The sequence below is a fragment of the Simochromis diagramma genome, unplaced genomic scaffold (genome assembly GCF_900408965.1).
Source record: "Simochromis diagramma unplaced genomic scaffold, fSimDia1.1 OVJJ01000338.1, whole genome shotgun sequence".
Lineage (NCBI taxonomy): Eukaryota > Metazoa > Chordata > Actinopteri > Cichliformes > Cichlidae > Simochromis > Simochromis diagramma.
Genome location: NW_024387088.1, coordinates 810,180 through 832,443, shown reverse-complemented (window position 1 = coordinate 832,443; position 22,264 = coordinate 810,180). Strand labels below are relative to the sequence as shown.

The 22,264-nt window shown below is 39.9% G+C and overlaps 1 protein-coding gene across 2 annotated transcripts in view; it reads left to right on the top strand.

Annotated features, from left to right (window-relative positions):
• col4a6 (collagen, type IV, alpha 6) overlaps positions 1-22,264 on the top strand; it is a 143,695-nt gene that overhangs the window by 79,540 nt on the left and 41,891 nt on the right. For both annotated transcript variants that reach the window (XM_040046078.1, XM_040046077.1), the window contains exon 4: positions 4,704-4,781. In XM_040046078.1, the coding sequence (XP_039902012.1) occupies positions 4,704-4,781 (78 nt within the window). The remainder of the gene's footprint in view (positions 1-4,703; positions 4,782-22,264) is intronic.

The window sequence follows — 22,264 nt, the reverse complement described above, 5'->3', positions numbered from 1 at the left end:
GTTGTCCAGCAGCAGAAAGTGCTCAGCACGCCTTAAACACACGAGAGAACACAATAGATGATCAAGTAGCATTCACATTGTGAAGCTCATTGTCCTGATATCTTCACCTTTTCTATGAGATAATCTTAGCTGTGTGTAGCTCTGTAAGTGTGTGTGTGCTGTTCTGAGTTTCATAGTGAGGAAAATTTGACTGTTCTGTCATGTTTAAAGGTCTCCTTTGACATTTATGTTTGAGCTTTAGGGTGTTGGGATTAGCAGTACAGTGTAATACCTGTGTCTGCTTGTCCAAATGTGCTCACGTGTTCCCGTTAACAGTAGTTCTTTGCCGCGTGCACGTGACTATGTTTTGTCTCTCCGCGTTCACCGTTACATCACTCGGCTTCTACTCTTGAGTTTTTTCCCCCGCTGATCTGCAGCTTAGCATCTGTTTGCACATATCATCCCTCATCTTTAAAGTCTGGGTGTGGACAGAGGGAAGTGAACAAGCACCAGTGCCCAAGCACATCTCCGCCCTGCTCAGGTGGAACCTGGATTAGAGCCCAGAAGTGAGGATCCCGGGGACAAAAAGAATCTGAATCAGTGCTCTCTCATTGGACAATACACCAGGAAGAATTTGTGGTTTAACAAAATCTCAGATAACAGACCCAAATCAAAAGTTGAAATCTGAGAACTGAGATGCACAGACTATTAATCAGCATCAAATCTGAAGTCTCTCCTTTGCTTTTCTTTCTTTTGCTATTATTTTCTAATTCCATAGATTTCCCATCATCCTTGCCTCTTTTCCTTTAAAAAAATCTTTTAAAGATTTCATTGTGATTAGGAAAAATGCTCCAAATCACTTGCCGTGCTTCTATTTTTAGCTTCTTGTCTCTTTAGCCTCTTTGCCAAAGGTTCAATCTGAGCACCCTCCCTATTTTTTTTTTTTTTTGGTCTCCCCCCATTTCTATCCCACTCTTTCTCCCTTTTTTCTCCCTCTCTTGTTTCCCTCTCTGTTGCCCTCCTTCTGTCATTGTGATTAGACCAATAGAGGAGATCAGAGGGAATAAAAGCATGACCAGCACCAATGACCTTTCCCCTCCTTCTCTCTTTCTCTCTCCCTACTCTGTGCCAAGCTCACTTTCTCATTGTTGTGAATTTTCCTCCACTTTTCTTTCTCTACAATCACACAATGCAGCAGCAGCAGTTGTAGTACTTGTAGCAGGTGAAGTTGCCAATAGTATTCTTTGGTCTGTCCTTCTCTATTAATATTCTTTGCTAAAAATATTTATAAACTTTGTCTTCTAGAAAAAAAATGCCTAATTCCAGGAATCTCTCTAGTTTTATACTCAAAGAAATTTGGAACTTTTGAGCGAACCTCAACCTTGATTATTGCTCTCACAGTCTGGGGTCATATGATCTAATACAGAAAACACATAAGCTCCACCCTGCAAACTTTCAAACCTCATCACAACATATCCTCATCCACATCTGTCCTCTTCATCTCCGTCAGATGTCAACTGACGTCTTTCTATCCCTCTCTCCTCTTCATGAGCAGTCAGTGAAATGTCAGCCAAGACCCTCGAGTTTGACCCTGGAGAGAGGTTCAAACAGCTGTTTCATATAGAGCATTTTTTCTTGGGTTCACACAGAAACAATCAAGACTGCAACACTTTATTTGAGCAGGTGACAAAATGTCAGGCATCATCAATAAATTCAGAGATCCATACGAGCACTCGCAGATTTCGTCTATCTCATCATCGGATCCATAAGCACGGATGGATGTGTTTGGGTTTTTTGACGTTTACAGAGCCTCGTGTAGTTTAAGACTCATGGGTCAGCTTATAAAGGTTCTCTCTCTCTCGCTGTCTCTCTCTGGGTGGCCTATAAACTCCAAAAGAGCCGTGTGATGTTCCATAGATATCTCAGGAATGGAACCCAAAAGGTTAATCTGCAGTTCACTTGGAGTTTATAAGCTGCAAAATAGACATGTTCAGGTCTGTGATGACCAGGGAGTCTCTATCATCTGATGCATTGTTGTTCAGTGCCAACAAACTGACATGTAGTGAAGATTTTTTTAGTTTTTGGCCCTCTGAATAAAAATAAACTTGCCTCTGAGGTCCACATCATTACAACTGAAAACCCTAACCCTTTATTTTGGAGAAAGGCAAGCTGGACTTTTTTGGGAAAACTGAACAGTTTTTCATGAGCAAAAGTTATCTTTGTTCCTTGACAAGGCAATCTAACAGAAATAGAAAGTGACATATTCTTATTGGATGGGATTAGAGTAAGGGTTAAGGTTGGGGTCTTGACTGATGATGACCCAAAAAGTCAGACAGTTAAGGTCAAGAATAAAACTTTATGAGCTTTTCTGCAAATTTCTGCAGATACTACAACATATAAACCAAATTCATTTTTTACCATTAATATGTAACAGATATAATAAAATCAAAGTGTATGACTGAAGAGTTGAAGTTACACCTTTCTAGAAGGTAAATCTGCATCTGAACGTCTTTTCCTTCAGTATTTATAAGCAGTAAAAGATGTTTATCAGCGTTTCGTATTGCATGATCTTTGTTTCAGTTTTTGTAAGTTCATGTAGGATTCATATTCTTGAGCTTGAAATCCGTTCCAGTAGTGGATGTTCATATTACATATTACAAGTAATCCCTGTGACCTGAAAGGCTTTAGACTGCTCTGAATGATCAGTTTCAGACAGCTTTAAGACATCTTGGGCACACCAGCTACACCATCAGCCAATCAGAGGAAAGTTGTCTCAGGAGACAGGAGCTAAAACAGCTTGTTTCAGAGAGAGAATGGACTGCATCGAGGCACCGAGATAAGATAAAGAGGGATCAGTTTGAACTGTGAATCATGCAAAGCTACTCTAGGGCACTCCAAGAATAAAAAATATGTCATTTAGAAATTTACACAAAAGGTCTACTTTAAAGTGAGATTGCTTGTTGAGGCCGCTGCTTGAACATTAAAATGAAACTTTATCTATTATAATAAAACAAAATTTCCATAAGGACCGAATCTCATATAGAAAAGCTCCCGTAAATGCAGATCACCAGAGGAGTGTTTTAGAGCTTCAGTAGCCGAATGTCACGCACACTGAACCTGTGTTGAGTGCAGATAAATGAGAAAACACAAAAATCATTTGGAAGAAGTCAATGCACACATCGGACATCATTACTGTATGAACTCTGTGTGGGCATGCTGCTTCTCTTACTGGCTGAGTTATGCTGACATGTGCTCCTCTCTGCTGCTGTTTCAGAACCATGAACAGCACTTTTAGTTGCATGCTAGTTGTATGATAGTTCTTCTACTTAACCTGACCATGTGAGCTCTCAACTGATACCATCACTACCTAATACACATGATAAAAATAATCATAATAATAATGAAAAATACCCAACAAATGTTATAAAAAATCAGCAAACTCCTCCCATCCTCAATCCCGAGAATCAGCACAACCCTAGCTTGCCGTCACATGGCGCAATAATAGTAATAATACCTGTTGAATCAGAAGTTTCTCTCACTGAAAGTGTTTCAGGCTTATTTGTACGCTGACATTAGATCAGATCTCAGATTGTAACTTGAACGCTGGTTTAATCTCTTAACCCCCAACGCCCCCAGATACGGGGGCAAAAGGCAGGAGATGGGTTAGGCGTCGGGGCTTAAGAGGTTAAAGCTGGTTTGTATTACAGTTGCGGTCACGTTGGGTTACTTTCAGGTTTGAGGTCACAGAGAGTACAGTCTGGCCTTCTTTAATGCTCGGTGGCCATCAGAAAAAGGTTGTGTGAAGCTGTATCACACAGCGTCCTTGTCATGCTTTGAAAAAGCAGTCCACTCTGATTATGATGGGCTGTTAGTTATGGAGTATAATTAGTCATGCAAAACCGATAAATGCAGAGCCGCGCTTCTTTAAAAACATCGACCACACTTTGCATTTCATGTTGTGAGAGCCTTTGAATCCTCCCAATTCAGCATAAATTCAGGAAGCTTTATGAGCCAAGCCTTTAACATGCCGATTGGTACGTTTTGTTATTTAAGCGAATAACAAAGTTGGATTACGATTAGATTCATCCATAAAGCTTTCATTTATTCACTAATACAGACTCTCATATTTGCCAAATATGAAGCCTCGCCTCTGGCTGAGAAAGCAAACAGGTCACAATGACATTATGATGGCGCCCTGCAGGGTGAAGGGTTTCCCCATCACTGGTTCTGCAGTCTTGGTTCAGTTTTGGACTTGTCACAAGTGCAACAGTGCAACTGGATAATAAACACCATACAGAACGCGATGGCACACATTGTGTTTGGAGAATACATAGAAAAATTCCTGCACTTCATCAATAAGCACCTCTGCCTTCTCTAAATCCACCTTAACAACTTTTGACCTTTTTAAAATTACATCAGATTTGTCAGTGTCTGGCGGCTGCAGCAGCAGCAGCAAATATTGTCGGTGTGACTCATTGCGTTGTTTACTCATTGCGTTGCTGTGTTTGATTGTTGCCATATTTTTATCAAGGTGTTTGAAGTGGTGCTCTTGCAGCGGCGTGTTCAGTGTCATACTTTTATACCCCACAGTTCCACTAAAAGGAGGGAAAGGATGTCTCGCCCACTTTGGATAAACACCTGAAAGTTTGATCTGGAACAGCTATCGCATATCTCATGCATTTCCCAGAATTTCTTTCTAATTTGTCACCTTTTTATTTCTTCAGGGTGGCAAGTTTGATGAGCCATGTGACGGCTTGGACTGCAGCAGAGGGTGCAGGTGCTTTCCAGAGAAAGGAAGCAGGGTGAGTCTTTCACAAGTTTTCAACTGTGTACTCTCCTCTGGAGTTTGGGGAAATGCTTTCCATTTCATGTCCTCTTCACTTGTTTAAGTCCAATAACAACACCTGAGAAACTTATCGCTTGGTTTTTAGGGATGTTTGAAAGACTTCAACTTGGTAGCAAAGTCTGTGTTGAACCCAGTTTCTCAGATAGTTGATGGATCTAAGAAGTTCTTAGTTCAGCTAAACTCTTATTAGTAGATATTTAAAATTTTATTATTAAAAACCTGCAACAAAGTAGTTTTAAAGTTGCTCATGTACATGTACATTTCTCTGTACTTTGCTTCTAGAGAAAGATGTATGTCTTTCTAAAATCGGTGGAATACGAACACATCAAAGTATCATCAGAAATTATAAGTTGCCTAAGACAGCTCAGACTGTGTTAAAGAATAAAGGTGGTCACACCAAATATTGTCTTTCAAGCTTGTTAAAATTGTAGAGCCTGTGTTTTTTCCATTTTCTCTACTGCATTTCTATATGTTTATGCATCCAAAATGAGGGCTGGCTGCAGACTCTGGCACAGTTTTACAAAAAGAAAAAAACAACTTCAAGTTTCACAGTTGTTCACTCGATGTTAGGAACTATTAAACACTCCTTTATTCATCTAAAGTCATCGTCGTTATCTTACTTAATCTTAATTTTGTTATCTGGCAGCTTTACAGTCACACAGAGGAGTTTATTGTACTGATAACTGCACTGATCCTCTTTGAGGTTTCAGTTAATTATGGTTTTTACTCTGAGGAAACAAGTACATTACCTTTATTTAATTAAGGAATAATTACCTCGAGGCTTCAGTTCCAGGCCTTATCTCTCGCCATCGTACAGCTACATACATTAACACCCAGAAACATTATCGCTATTTGACACGTATCAAAGCGACGCCTGTATCAGACTGTGTAATGCAAGCTCCGACAGGTCTCATCAATAGCTGTAAATGTGGTTTCTCCAGAAGACGAATCAACGAGTAAACACAAAACACCATGTGGCTCCGGGCGAGGAACTTATTTTCTCATCATCGCTACCATGAAATTAACAATAACATCCAAACAAAGGCTGGCAGAATATGATGGAATCAGCTCACTGATTAGTGGTGATGACACATACGCACAGTATATATCACCCGTCATCTGTTTGCACTTCAGTATAGAGCAAAAGAGCGGCTGACTCCTCTGATTTATGGCTGGAATTTAAGAGGAAACTTTTAAATGTCAATGTGATCCTGCTGGTCTCTAATATATTACTGTACGAGGTTTTAAAAAAGCTTCAGCATCATCGGGCCAGACGGGCGAGTGCTGTAAACAAACACAAACTCTCTAAAACAACAGGAGGTGGCGATATTAATGCTTCCAATACAAACTGCTGCTTTATTGGCGAGATTTAAAAATGAGTAAATCACAGTTGCTACAGCAATAAAACATCAGCCATAGTTTTAAATGTTGCTTTTGAGTCAGAATCGACCGAGTGCCGGCGTTTAAAAAAGAAAAAAACAGTACACAAAGAGAGCGAAGTCATAAGATTGATGTAAGAAATGGGAGCCTGTTACATATATATTTCTGAGAGTTCTCATTTTATGAAACAGGGAATATTTAAATGAAGAGCGCAGATTTACTCATGTTTGCGACAGTTTTCTGCCAATTGTTTTTTTTTTTTTTTTTTGTGGTTAACATTGAAATGAACTGCTTAGAAAACAGCAGAACCACACCTATGAGCGCTGTTTGAGGATTACACATTATTTTACCCTGCTTTTTAAATCTTACACTCTTGTCACTGCTCTTTGAGCTCTACTTTGTTCCAAATCAGTAACTGAAAGTGCACTAGAAGAAAGTGAAAGTGTCATTTTTTTAAACTTTTTTTTATTCCTCAGAAAAATCCTATTTATCCTTGGATTTTTCCCTCTCAGGCTACAAACTGGGTTGTTGATGGGTGAGGCCACCGGTATTACCCTTTAAATGAAGCATGAAAAAACCAGTCGATCTATCCATCCAAAAATCCCTAAATCCATCCATCCATCCTCTTCTGCAGAGGTCGTCTCCAGGTACTCTTGCTTCCTCCCACAGCCCAAAGACATAGATGTAGTCGTGTTGGGTTAATCGGTGAGTCTAAATTGTCCACAGGTGTGAGTGTGAGTGCAAATCAGTGAGCATAATCCAAATATTAAATAGTGAAACGCAGCAAAAATCCTTTTAGTATAAATAAACAGGATTTGGTTGTTGCTGCTTATGTAAAATAGCCCTGTTTTTCTTATGTAAATCAGTGAATCGTGCTCTTCAATAAAACAGCAAATTATTATTAGATCATTTCCAAAATAAAATCCCTGCTTAGACGTCCTGACTAAAGCCAGACTAACTGTAAGCTCGGTCTCTTTCAGCCTTTATCCAAACAGCAATTACTGTCTGACACAGCAGCCCTACACTTACTGCCTGCTAACTGTACACCACTTTAGGTAAATAACATGGTGACGAGTGTCGCCTTACCCGTAGGTAAATGTAGGTAAATGATACAGCTCAGGTAATGCCACCTACCTCTGCTCAGCCCCTCTGATAAGCCTAAATGACACAGCCGCTGTGTCTTTAACTGTTACTGTTGGGAGCCGTTTGAGCGGGAAGGTGCTCATTTGTCTCTTTTCAGTTTTACTTTTGTAGTTAGAGCTCAGAGAGCTCAGGCATGCTCCCGATAACGGCCGTTAACGGACGCCCGACTGGGTTCTGTCAGCTGAAGGGTTGAACACAAAGCGAGGTTTAAAGGAGACTCGAGTTATGTCACAAAGGAAAGTTTTTAAATCTCTGTTTCTAAACTTAAAGCAAACCAGTGCTCACAGACTTAAACATTAGCTGTTTGCTTTCAAGGTTGTTTCTCTATAAAGGAATTAAGGGAGCATATTTATGTTTTTGCCTTCAGTGAATGTTATTTATGTATGTACATGTATACAGTGTCTAGCAAATGATTAGACCACTAACTAAACCCAATGTTTATGTGACAGCTGCCCTAAATTAACTGTGCTAGTAATCGATTTTTAATGTTTCTGTAATGGTTAATCCAGGAATATGTGCAACATCCACAATTAAAATTGTGTTTTTAATGTAAAATATAATTATTATTATTGTAGCCACGAATTGTTTAAATTCAATTAAAGCACAAAAAGTTTGGGAGCCGTTGGGTTAGAAATGACAGATGAATTCCTTCAGGTTTCATTAATGGTCCAGAAAAATAAAAACAACAAAAAATACTGTTGAATGTTGAAAGTCAAGTACAACAGAAAAATAGATAAACTGGATTACTTAATTATTGGTGATCAGTAAGTTGTTTTTAAAGTTCACATTAGACCAATAAAATATAAAGAAATGAGGGCTGGCTCAAGACTTTTGCACAGAACTGTGACTCAGTTTTGAGTTTAAGTACACTCCCACCTCAGTGGGACTCTAAAAACAGTATCCCAGCATCAATCATCGTCACGCTCATACATGATGTAAACATTCAGACAAGTAAAGAGATATTAAATATTTCACAGATCATTATCTTTAATTGGGTTTTAAGATCTTTCCCGATATTAAAGACGAGTGGAAGTTCTGCTATCTTGCATCTGCAGCCTCGCAGGCCCCCCTAAATCCTCCTGAAGACATCTCTAATGCTCTTTACCTTGTAAATCCCACTTTAATGGCTTCTCCCCGAGTTCCTGTCACAGCCCTGCCTCTCCAGACACACAGCAGTGAGATGTTTCTACAGTCTGTCAAATATCTTCCTCTGATTTCCTCTTGATAAGTTTGCTTTGGACGAGAAACAGTCAGCCGGCGCTGTCAGGATTTCAGCCGGACGTGAATTGCGTTTATCATCCCGGAGCTGTTTCTGCTGGAAACTTTGTCAGCTTTTATTAACATAGTAAAAAATGGATGTGCTGATATGAATCAAAGATAGCTGAGGGTAACTGACAACGTTTAAATGTTGTCGCGTATGTTTTGTGCAAATGTGCTCTTGAACCCTTAAGGGGAACTTTTATGTTTTTCTTAAATTTCCTATCTGCACACAAGGACGTCTAAGAACCGGAACAAATGAGGGGGTTTATCAGGAGTTCATCTCACAAAGAAAAAGCAGCACTCTCTATTTATCAGATACTTTGATAGTGGAGAAAAAGCACAACATGCCACGAACCATCACTCTTCCATGCATCGATCTCTTATCAGTTGCTCTTTAAGCTGCCTTAGTTTGCCCACAGCTGCTGCACATCAGCACGCTGCATCTGATGTAGTGTTAGCTTACACATCCACATACATCCCACCTACACCATAGCGGCATAGTGATGTCCGCGTTTGCAATGTTACTGCTGGTGTCGCTACATTGATCCGCCTTCACGAGCAGAGCTGAGCTGTTTATGTTGGACTGGAGTTAATAACTCTTGGTCAGTTACTTAAAAAAGAAAAAGATTTCGGAAGAGACTAGACGTGCGGTAATAGACACATCGGCCGATCGACCACCAGAGGAAGATATTTTATTTGAAGCCAACATGAGAAGAATCATGGGAAAACATTTAAAGAGACATCAAAAACACATTTACATGTAAATACATATCAGTCACCAAGCTTAATTGTTTCCAGCGTAGAAGGAGCCTGGGAGGTACTTCATACCTTCTTTGTATTACCTCCCCCTGCTGATACTGTAACTTGAGCATGCGTGTCCGTTTCACGCTTTGGAGAGGCAAAGCTTGACATCTACACGGTGGTGGACCAGTGTCTATTACACGCTGTGCCGTGATACTGGGTTGGACTGAGTTGCATTTGTGCAAACTAGATACAATTCATTACAATACAGTTATACTTGTGCTAATAAATGGACTGTAAACATACCGTACAGTGTTTATATTACTAACAAGCAGAAACATGACAGCGGTTAAATTACATCCTCTAACCCATTGTATTTGAAAGCGTGACATATGTGACACAGCATATGAAAACCAGGCCAAAAGGACAAGTTTTCAGTTTCATTACATTTTTTTATGATTCCTAAAACTTTGAAATTAACACGAGAAAATGGAAAAGTTGCCAGCATCACCTTATAACTGAGAGGTTTGCTAGATGAGGTTTTATTTGCATTTTATCCATGAGAAACTATTCAAAAAACTACAGTTTGAACACAGATATGCAGACAGTGATAAGAAACACCAGAGCGCAGCACTGCTGCAATTCTTTGGTGGTTTTTTTCTGTGCTGTGGCGCATGTTGGGAGTTGAATATAGAGACCAGTAGAATCTCTTATAATATATGTGAAGCTACAGCTAAGAAGAGCTGGTGGAAATGAGGGAAATGCATAGGTTTAGCGTGGCTCTGTTCAGTGGTAGCATAAGTGCTCAAAGTGGTGAAACAGATGAAATAGAGCAATCTTTTTTTAAATTTTCCTTAGCTTGTTATTGTTGAGTTTCTTTTATGTTTTCACCTGTTGTTCAGTAGAGGTGAAACTGCTTATTTTTGATTAAGTGTAACTATCTTCTTGACTAAGTAAGCCCCACTTAAATGTAGTCTGCAGTGTGGGAAGTTCCAGATTTGCAGCAGCAAATTATTATTAAAACGCCGACTGTTATTATATTTGGGATTCAGTCACCCAAGTGCTAATCATGTTACCTAGCTACATGTAAGTTTGGCCAAGTTTTGATGGCTTTAGAGCCATGGCATCTAAACTATGACAACATGAATGGCTTCTTATTTTACACAAACGATGAAGACTAAATGATCGAACTGCTTTAATATGAGGTTATTATTCCTGCACTTTCCCCAATTTCTCCCTCCAAACATCCAGAAAGACAAAAACTTTACACTGACTTTATTAATAAAATTAGTTTGGTTATCCCTTTTTTCTTTCTGTAAGTCTTTGGAAGTTCCCCTCATTCAGTAAATCACTCGTTTTAGAACGTGTGATGTACAGCGTCTCATTAAAAAAATGTGTTGGGTGTATATCAGTCGTTGACCTTTTAAATATTTGTGATACTTGCATTTGTTGTTCGTGTTTTCCCGTGACAATTTTTTTGGCTCATACCTACCCCACATCTGTGCTAACAGCACTTGAGGGCACTTTACCTGGAACGGTGGGCAGAGCCAGCATGCCTGGGCGTAAAAATATCAATAGAATAATCTTCAGCAAATAAATGTGGCATGTAGCAGACATCTGGTAATAAAGAAAAACAAGTACAAAAAAAACCAACCAAATATATCTTCCCTGTCAGCTTCGCAAACTTAGAAAGGATAAAGAGGCTTTTATATGTGGCATTACATAACACACTGATGTTTTAGTTTTTAGTTTCATTAGATTTGCCCAAAGGCTTCAGTTTTTCTTCCACTTAAAAAGTCCTGAGGCTCTGAGAGGATACAGAGCAGAAGTGTTTGAAATCTTGTGTTCACATGTTTCCGTGACGTTTTTTGTTCGGTGGATTTAACATGGATCTGTTAAGTCCAAAAACATCCTCTCCAACTGGGTGAACCTCGAGGGTCAAAGGGCAGCCCTGGGGACGACGGGATGGTTTGGTTGGGCTTTTCAAATTAAAGAAAGATCTGGAACCATGTGTTTTATTTAATTTTGTCAGGCCTTTATCTGTGCTGATCAGAAACAGAGACAGAGGGGAAAAAGACTTCCTGATTTTGCCGAGGGTCCAGAGGGGTCAGCTCAACATTTTCTGTGTCGTGCTGGAGTGAAGCTCTTCACACTGTCAGCTGCAATATGTGACTTAACACTGGGAGTGAGTGGCTCACTCAAGAGAAAGACTGCAGAGGCTGATGCTATTAAAGGCGTCTCACTGGTACTACAGTCAGGTCCAGCCACCTCCTACCTGCAGCCGGGTGATTGGGTTATTTAGCTTAAATGAGGAGTCTTGCAAAGAGACTGATGCTCAGAAGTGATGCAGCACAAGCTGAGATATTCATTTTTGCATCAGCATGACAGCATGAGATGAGGTGACTTTACTAACATACCCCCCCCCCTAAAGCTAAACAAACTTATCATTCTTTGAGGTTTCATACCCACAACAGGGAATCAATAAATAAAAAGACATAAATATTTAAAATGACAGAGGAGGTTCTGGTAGCTCATTGCCCAGACTGTCCCGTTTTTTAACTGTAACTGTTTTAAAAGAACGACATTTCTATAGTAGAAAGAGAAAACCATGAAAAACATTTCAGTTTAATTGTTTATTGCTTAATTACTCTGTGTAGTATGAATGGTTTCAAGCAAGAAGCTTGAAGACACTTTGTATATAGTTTATTTTGTGTAATATTAAATTCTGAACTGTAAATGTAGTCTATTTCAAGGAAGCAAGTTTTTATTCAGTATTTCCATAAATCCTTATTTTTATGGATTTACTACGACTAGTGAGAACACACATGAGGTTTAAGGCCTGGACAATTTTGAGAAGATTCGACTCCCACATACCGACAGACTGTTAGTAACTGACATATGAAACTGTCTCGCGTTTGACACGATCTAACCTAATGAGGTGAGACCTCAGCATTGACTCAAGTACATATGTGTTTGACTCGTGCCATAATCATGCTGGTTAGTTCGGTCTTGGTCTTTAAGTGAATTGGTTGTACATGTAGCAACTATTACATAGTGTTAGAGGTTCTCAAGAAGTACCTTCCCAGTGCAGATGCTCCTATTTTGGATATTTTCCTATGAGCATCTTGTAAATGTTACTAACGGTAGTGTAAGCTGATCGTACGGGCTGCACACTTGCTTGATAAGCCCTTCAATTGATGGCCTAGAAAAGGTTGGCAGATACGGTATTGTTTCTCAATCGTTATCCTTTTATCTGCGGTTATTAACAGCTGATTCCAGTTATCAGTTTTAAGGATGGGCATGGTGCAACTTTAAATGATGGATGTATTTGTTTTTTTATGCTGTTGGCTTGCCAAGGCTGGGAGAGGTGCTTATTTGAAGCCTCTAACGTGCACATTTTTTTTCTTCAAGTTGGTTCAAATGAATTTGTCTTTCAGTGTCTGTCAGTCCTGACAGACTGCGCTAAATTTGAAACTCTGTTCAGGAGAAAAGAAACAGACACACTCTCTGTCTCGCATGGAGACAGACAACAAAAAGGGGGCAGGGATAAAGGATGAATGTAGAGGAAGGTAGAGCGTCTACCTCGGCTAAAGTGAGATGAAGGCAGAGGGATAGTAGATGTGTGTCACGGTAGGATGAATCCCCTATGAGGCCGCTCGATGAAAGGCTCCCTGAGGCCTTTACCTTCAGAAAAGATAAGGACACACTGCTCAGACTGTTTGTTCGTAATCCCTAAACAAAGGAGGAGGAATTGGCAGAGAAATAACAGTTTCAAAATGGATTAAGTTTTCTGTCACTGCCACAGAGAGATGGTGTCATCAGAGGTTAAAAAAGAAAGGGTAACGACAGTGGTGTTGATTTTGTTTCAAACCACTGGAAAAGGAAAGAGAAGTAAAATACTTGAGCGCGAGTGTGCACTGAAGTTCACTGTTTGATAAAGAGAGGATACAAAGATCTCAGCAACTTGAGATTTTTGTTTCCTTTCACTGTAGCCTGATCTGTGGTAATACAAAGAGAAAAAATACTATCACCAAACTAAAACTTTGGATGCAGAGAAGTCTGTTGTCAGGTGGCAAGAACGTCAAAAACATGTGATACGCTGTGTCGACTACTTTTATAACTCAGACTGATCGTGGTAGCTGCGGCTGAATTATTTGACATTGCCGATATTATAAAGAGAAAAGCCTTGAAAAAATGTTCTTTAAGAAAAGACCGAAGAGAGGGGAAACACACACAGAGATAATCAGTGTTTGCAACAGAATGAGAAAAGCATGAATGATAACTTTGATCTCTCGCTTTTCTGTTCCTTATCGTTCAATCTGGAGATTATTAAGTTTGCGTGCACGTCCCTGACTGAGGGCTTGTGAACAAGTGTAGCTAATAGTGGTACACGCGTGCTTAAATCTCAGGTATTGCTATGTGTGTGTGTGCGACATATATGGTGATGTTCAGGACCAACTTATCAGCAGTGGCCTGTCATACAAACATCTTCCCACACACACATGCTCCTGGGCCCCAGTCTGATATTTTATCAGGTTCCCCCTTCAGGAAGTCCACCAGTTAAAGCATGCTGGTGGGTTTTGTTTAGGCTTCATCTTACACACACACACACACACACACACACACACACACACTTGTAAAATAGTGGTAAAGGGGCCATTTTGGCTCCCATTGTCCAGAATATCTCAACGTACAAAACCCCGCCTTACTCGTCTGTCAGTCGGAGTTGAAATGAGAGCTTTGAACCTGCGTCTCGCCTTGAATCACTTTATTCAAACACACGAACACCTGACACTCATAGCCCCTCCACTCCCCAAGAAGAGGCAGCCTTTACTCTAAAAAAGGTCAAAGGTCATAGCCACCACAAAGAGTAGAAAAGAGCAGAAGGTCAGGGGCACCAGGATCAGAGACTCACAGACACAAAGAGACAAGTGTGCGTGCGTGTGCGTGTTTTCATGTGTGTGTTCAGAAAAGTTACTTCCCTGACCTCTGCAGCCTGTTTTCTGTCACTCCTTCTTCATCTTCTCATCTTCTTCAGACTTTGAATATTTTATTATTGTTGTTTCGTGTTAAATCTTAAAGACAGACTTGGACACAAGGTTTAAAGACCTTCTTTATCAAAGTGCATTATCTCAGTGCACTCTACTGCCCTCATATGGCATGTTCAGGAAGTGAAATTTACAACAAGTCTACATTTAGTGTGTGGGGGATTTTCCTCGGAAAAGGGAGTTTGTTTAGTTCAGAAGGGCTCATCTGATAACATGTGGTGATACAGTTTTGGCGTTTTCTACTAAACACACGATAACTGATGCTTTTTTTAAAAAATTGTTTTATATCATTTTATCTAAGACTTATTTTGTGTGTATGTGTATTTAATTCTGCTTCCTGTTAAAGCTGAGTTATGACAGGTGTAAGAGTGGGTATACTGAAGTGTTCGTGTGCAAGGCGGTGCACCTGTCACTGGTCCTGATAGCAGAATGTGTATACAGCTAAAGTAATAAAGAAGCAGCAAAGCAAAGTATTTTTAACCAAAACTTAAGATTGTTACACTTGCTAGTTCAGCACAATATACAGCCTTCCAGATGGAAAACGTTCATGTGTTCCAGTATCGTATGAAGTTTAACGACATTCACGTTAGTGTTGATTAGAAAATCAAGTGCAGCAGAGTTATATTGTGTGTACATAAGTTGTGTTTGGTCGAGCTTAAAGTTACAGAAGCTGGTTTTAAATGAAGTAATGCCGAATGAAGAGTTGAGTTTTATTAAGTTGCTTATGTGTGCAAAAAAGATAAAAGAGAAGAACCCAGTGTAGTATATGAAAGTAAATGAGTCATACGTCATTTTTAATACATTTTACACCAACTTAATACAACTTTATTTTATCAAAATGTATTACAAAAGCAAAAACAGAAGACTGCCCTGAGTGTTAACAACACTTCTACTCAATATTAACATTATTTATTAGACAAAGACAAAGAGCTCAGTTTGTGTTTTTGTGCCCCATACGTCGCACAGTCACAGGAGCACTGTGTGTGGATAAACTCTTAACCTGAACACTGACCGAAGCTACAGGAGTCTAAGTTGCAGTCTGCTATAAGGCAAATCTTTACCCAAACACTGGAAACCACGTTACTTATATGGACGAATCACAATCTAAACAGCAAACCTGAAATAATCGTCACAACACGACTAAAGTGCAAAATTATTCGTACATTACTTCTAATGTGTCTCATTGGATACATATACTTCTTAGTCCCAAAAAGTTACATTTTTTCTAGTTTTTAGACATTAAACTTTCATTTTATATGTCTAATACTAGCTGCAATCCTATTTATTTAACTCAAACAAAATTAAAGAATTAAACTGAATAAAAAATAAGTGTTGAGCAAAAGATCCAGAGGCCAGATCTCTGTAGTTTATCCTCACTGCTCCCTTTTCTGTACAAAGTAGGAATTAAATACCTGGGCGATCTAAGTCTAAGCACACAAACACACTCAAACAAAGGTCAACACGTGCAGGAATGTGCAAACCTGATTATTACTGATTTTATAGGCTCTTGTGATTTAAAGTGATGACAGCAAAGATGTTTTATGACAATTCCACATAAATGCAAACTGACATTTTATTCTCAGAGCTGCCGTGCCCTTCTTGTTAAGCATAAACTCAGTGAGACCCTGTTAAACATGCAGAAGCTCATCAACTTAAAGGGCAAGACGAAATATGTCACCCAGAAATACAGAACATGCAATTATGTCTGAGCATGTGTGTGGTATTTCCTAATCCGCTCGCACTGCGTGTCTCATACATTGAGTAATATGTCTGTGTCTTTGCAAGCTCCTTTGGCCATACATTGAATACTGCTTTAAAATAAGCACGATTAAAAGCAAATATGTTGCTCTTGCTGCTTTGATTTAGACCTCGCTGACTCCTCGCTGCACTTTGGGTGGGCGTCAGATGGTATCGCATGGGAGTAGAGGGGCCTCTGCTGTTGTTTCTCCTCTTAGGGCTCTTGTTTTGAAGGAGCAGAGAGGAGATACGTGGAGGAGATATGTCCCACACTGCTGATGGAGACACACACAGATACGCTCTGATATAGAAAATATGCACATTAGCAGAGAGCTCTGCAGGAATCTCAATCCCAGCCTAACTAAACACAGCTGGATGGAGCTCGTCTTCGCACAAGGATGCACCTCAGCTTTTTGTCATGCACACTTTTAATCTGAGGCAAGCCGAACAATTCAAAAGCTTAACCAAACAAAGAACAGCAAACGGCCTATGGACGAACACGCTCGACCACCATCACACCTACTAGAGCTGCCCCGCCAGTGGCAACCCACGTCACGAAAACTATGATGAAATGTACTGACACTAGTCAACGATTCAAAACGAGATGAAAATGTGACATTTAATTAGAACTAATGAATTAATTGTACAGAAAGGCAGTTTGGAACTGATCCAATCAGAAGTGATCTCTTTGTGCAGTAAGGGTAGATGCTGCTGAGAAGCAGGGAGGGAGGGGAGGAAGCTCCTGCACTCCCTGGAAGAGCAGCATAGACATATGGACATATTATGTGTTTGAAGTTAAGGAAAATAAGGTTTTTTATAATCCATGTGGAGACGTGTGACAGGCTTGACTGGATTTGAGTTGTTTGCTTTTATCTCCAAGTGTAAAACATTCTCGTTCCCTTCTTCTGCAACTTTCTGGTATGTTGTAAGGACAAGAAGGAATCTAAACCATGAGGACTCACTTAATTCCTCAACTTCTTATTCACATAATTAAGAGCCTCTGTAAAGGGGAATTGAAAATTCCTTCAAAGTAAAAGTCTGGCTGTTTCTAGCGTGTTGGATCATTCGATATGACCAAGTGGACAGCGCTGAGGCCAGATTTGGAGTGATGTGTTGTTTTGATCAAGCTTTAGACTTGTTTGGCATCCCAAAGAGAGCGGGAAAAAGTGCATTCTTGGATATCTCAGCCGTCATTAGAGCAGATATGATGTGGATGAGGTGGTTGGACCTTTAGGTTGGTCTGCAATCCAGACTTTCAGAAGCTTTAGTGACAGTTTCTATGACACAATTCAGTAAAAATGTTATGAAACCAGATTCAAAGAACAGAAGTGAATACTAGATTACTTCAATAGGCGCAATGTTTGCATCTGAAGTCAGCACGTTTTGGCAAAAAAAAAACAAAACACTTATCCTACTTTAAGGGACCTCAGCTCAAAAGTTTTTGCCTTCTCTTAAATTCAGTTCAATTCAATTAAAGTTCATTTATGTAGCACCACATCACAACAACAGTCACCTCAAGGCACTTTATATTGTAAGGTAAAAAGCCTACAGTAATAGAGACAAAATCGCAACATTAAGACAACTCCCTTTGAGCAAGAGCACTTGGTGACAGTGGGAAGGAAAAACTCCCTTTAAACAGGAAGAAACCTCCAACAGAACCAGGCCCAGGGAGGGGCGGGGCCATCTGCCGCGACGGGACAGCATTTCCTTTGTGATGCCAACAATGAGATTAGGAAAAAAATCAACATTCATTTGTTTGAACTGATACTCAATATTAACGCAGTTAGGTGTTTGCAACCTAAACTCCTCATGTTCACTTAACACGGCAGTGTGGAAAACACATTTATTACTAAAAAAAAAAAAAAATTCTGCGAATTTACTTATAATTTAAACAGAAATTTGCTTAAATGGTCAAATTCATGAAACACTCTCCTAAATAAAACAGGAAAGCTGACATTTTTTCCACTCGTAGCTAATCCACCTTTAGTTTTGGGATGTTTGACTGGTATAACTTGTTTTTGCTGATACAACAGGATTCATTTGTTGCTTACAGTTTGTATGATTTTCACCCATGTTTTTTATCTTTGCAGGATGCTTTTTAACCTTTTCTTTTTACTCTTTTTTTAACCCTTTAAAGCCTGAATCATGAAATAATTGCCAGAAAATTTGTTTGGTTTTTTAAAATAGTGTATATTTAACTTTATTTTTTTTTATTGTTTAAAAATAAATCACATTTTAATTTCCATATGTGACATTTAATTTGTATTATATTTGCTATATTTCTATATTTGGTATTTTCAATTGCTTAAAAATGTATTGTGCAATTTATTTAGGTTTTTTAGGGGGGAAAATTCGCACCGATGATGTCGAAGTCCCAAAAACTGGCAAATAAAAAACTGTATGTATTAAATATGACACACTAGTCATTAAGGGGTTAACTGATGCCAAAACACCACTGTGATGGTTTATCTTTAAAATGTAATGTAGCACGGAGGTCAAAATAAGATGGTATCATGAGAAAGGGGTGTAGTTGAGACTATTTTCTCAGAACAGGATTACTGTTATCCACTTTAGCTTATTGCAACTGCAATACTGCAGTGAACTGAAGTATTTAAGCACAAAATTCCTCTTCTTTCATTTTCCATTTGTCTCGACCTACCAGATAATTCAACACTGATTACTGTAATTAGTTTTTAAGCCAAACCTGATTATCTACAATACTTGCGCAGTGGTTTAGAGGTTTTAAAGGTTTAGATGAGTTGTGCATGCCAATTACATGTGCTGTTTGCTCTGAGCAGTTGGCATCATTGTGGGCTAACTTTCAGGGTGGACACATGGGAGTGTAATGTTGCTTTAGCTCCAGTTATACCACTTAATTAAAGTTTCTAAGACCAGGGGATAAAAGGCTGTATACCATATATACAGCTGTAAAAACCTATTCTGAAACTTTTACCTCATGTTTTAGTCTTTCTTGTAGAGATTCATAGTAGTTTGCATTTAAATAACAAATAGGAAGTTGCTCACTTCCTGGACAACAGCTGAGGAAACTCCACAAATTTATGGCATTGTCCGCTGACCAGTAATAGGGTATTTACTGGTGGGGTAAGCACCTGGGTGAAAACAGAGAACAGGTTGTGTGTAATGGCAGCCATCACCAAACCCAGAGGAGTCAATTGTAGAGCGGAGGTGTAGGAATCTGTCTTATGGAGTATGAAAACCATACAGTGTGTTGAAAACTAACAATCCAGCTCCACCAGGAAATATTAGAAAGTTTGATGCAGCGAGCTTCACTGCAAACCAGAATCAGTAAACTTTGGCTACATTCAATGATAGTTTGGCTGTAATATTTTATACCTAAAGTATGAATAGTGAAAGAAGCTGTTTTATGTTTATATCACAAGGGAAACTGATAAAATATCTGAAAACACTTTGTTTCTTTACCCAAAATAAAAATGTAAGTTTGCAAAGAAACCTGTTTCAGGTATAAAAACCAAAAGAAACACAGATGCACTGAAAACAAAGAAAGAAATGCAAGTCTGTAAAATGAAGTGGCATGAAATAGAAAAATAGAAAACAGTTTCAGTTGTGTTTATTGAAGTGAAATTACATGATATGCCCATACATGTGCATCAAATGCTAATACACAGGTGTCTGTGAAGGTTCTCAGTCATCCAGGTCATCGTAGTCAAAGGAGCTTGCAAAGAAAAGCGTCTGGACTTCTTTAAGTTACTTGAAGACGTTTCACCTCTCATCCGAGAAGCTTCTTCAGTTCTAAGGTCAAATGGTGGGGAGTCCCAGATATAAACCTAGTGGGAGTATCCCCCCACAGAGGGACAAAAGGACCCCCTGATGATCCTCTAATCGCCTGAGCCAAGGTGTGAAACTGGGTGTGGGTCCCATTCAGCCAGAGTTTCGGGTGAGTTCATTGTGAAACCTGGCCCCACCTTATCATGCAAATTCCTGAGATCAGATGGCCCAGGATGTGAGTGGGTGTTAAGGCGTCTGGGAAGGGATCTCAAAACTGGATTATAGATGGCAGAGAGTTGGTGTCGTAAACCCCCGCCTCTGTTCAAAGATGGTCGCTCACAGTGGACATAGATGGCTTCTTTCACTCCTCTTTCAAACCATCTGTCCTCTCTGTCCAAAATGTGAACATTGGCATCCTCGAAAGAGTGTCCTTTATCCTTAAGATGCAGATGGACTGCTGAGTCTTGTCCTGTGGAGGTGGCTCTTCTGTGTTGTGCCATGCGCTTGTGAAGTAGCTGTTTGGTCTCTCCAATGTAGAGGTCTGGGCATTCCTCGCTGCACTGTACAGCATACACCACATTGTTAAGTCTGTGTTTTGGTGTTTTGTCTTTCGGGTGAACCAGTTTTTGTCTGAGCATGTTGCTGGGTCTGAAATACACTGGGATGTCATGCTTGGAGAAAACTCTCCTGAGTTTTTCTGATACACCGGCTACATAGGGGATGACAATGTTGTTGCGTCTGGCTTTCTTATCCTCCCTCACTGGTGTCTGGTCTTCTTTTCTGTGCCTCTTTGCTGACTTTAAGAACGCCCATTTAGGATAGCCGCACGTTTTGAGTGCTTCCTTTACATGTGTGTGTTCCTTCTTTTTTCCTTCAGGCTTAGAGGGAACATGTTCTGCTCGGTGGTGTAGGGTCCTAATTACTCCAAGTTTGTGTTCCAGAGGGTGATGGGAGTCAAAGAGGAGGTACTGGTCCGTGTGTGTGGGCTTCTGGTAAACTTCGATGTTGAGGTTACCATTCTCCTCAATGTGCACAGCGCAGTCCAGGAAAGGCAAACAGTTGTCCTTTGTGTCTTCCCTGGTGAACTTGATGTTTTTATCCATGGCGTTAATGTGCGCAGTGAAGGATTCCACTTCTTGTGTCTTGATTTTGACCCAGGTGTCGTCCACATATCTGTACCAGTAGCTGGGTACTCTTCCTTTGAAAGAGCCAAGAGCCTTCCTTTCCACTTCCTCCATGTAAAGGTTGGCTACAATAGGTGACACGGGGGAGCCCATGGCACAGCCATGTTTTTGTCTGTAAAAGCCTTCGTTGTATTTGAAATATGTAGTGGTGAGGCAGAGGTCTAACAGTGTGCAAATCTGATCGGGTGTGAAGTTGGTCCTGTCCTCCAAGGAGCTGTCTTCTTGTAGTCGTTTTCTGACAGTCTCCACAGCCTCCGTGGTGGGTATGCAAGTGAAGAGAGAGACTACATCAAAGGACACCATGAAGGTTTATATCTGGGACTCTCCACCATTTGACCTTAGAACTGAAGAAGCTTCTCGGATGAGAGGTGAAACGTCTTCAAGTAACTTAAAGAAGTCCAGACGCTTTTCTTTGCAAGCTCCTTTGACTAATACACAGGTCTTATCATGAGAGCATTGGGATTTAGTTAATCAAGCTACTGTTGCTTTTTCAAGCATTAGGAAACCATCGCTAGATGATGTGAGCTACAGTCATATAGGCTTACACACTGGTGCATGTTCTATATTAGTGACTGATTGTTAGAGCTTGCTAACAATAAGAATGGTCACAAAGAGGGATACAGTACTGCACCAAAAGCTTCCTGCATATACTTTGGTCGCTAGCTACAGTCACCCATAGTTTGCATGCAAGTTGCCAACCTGTTTCCAAACACTTGCCAACTACTTGCTAAGCAGCAGTAAAACGAACAGAAGGAGAGTGGAAACCGAAAGCAATGTACAACCTTTGAACCAAGTTGGTTACAGCGGTAAGGTACTACTTTTACACTGAAGGCATCGGCTGTTTCTGCAGCAATGTTTCATGTTACAGTACCACTCGGTGAGTAGTTGGCAAGTGTTTGCAGACAACCGAGTTTTCCATGCAAATTTTGGGAAATTGCAGGAGCCTGGCAGCAATCAGTACAATCAAAAGGAGGTTGTTTGTAGAACACCATCTATCTGTATTTGTGAAGTGTATCTCTTTGCAACCAGTTATACGCAGTGACAGCCAGCAATCAACCAATTAGGAAATACACATCTTTTCCAAGTGATCGGAGGTTGTTGGGGCTCACTGACCAGCCTCTCGGCTGTGCTGTTTTCACTTGTGAACTAAAAATCTGCAGGGTTTTGGAAAGTAGAGCAAATTGACAAACCAGTAAATT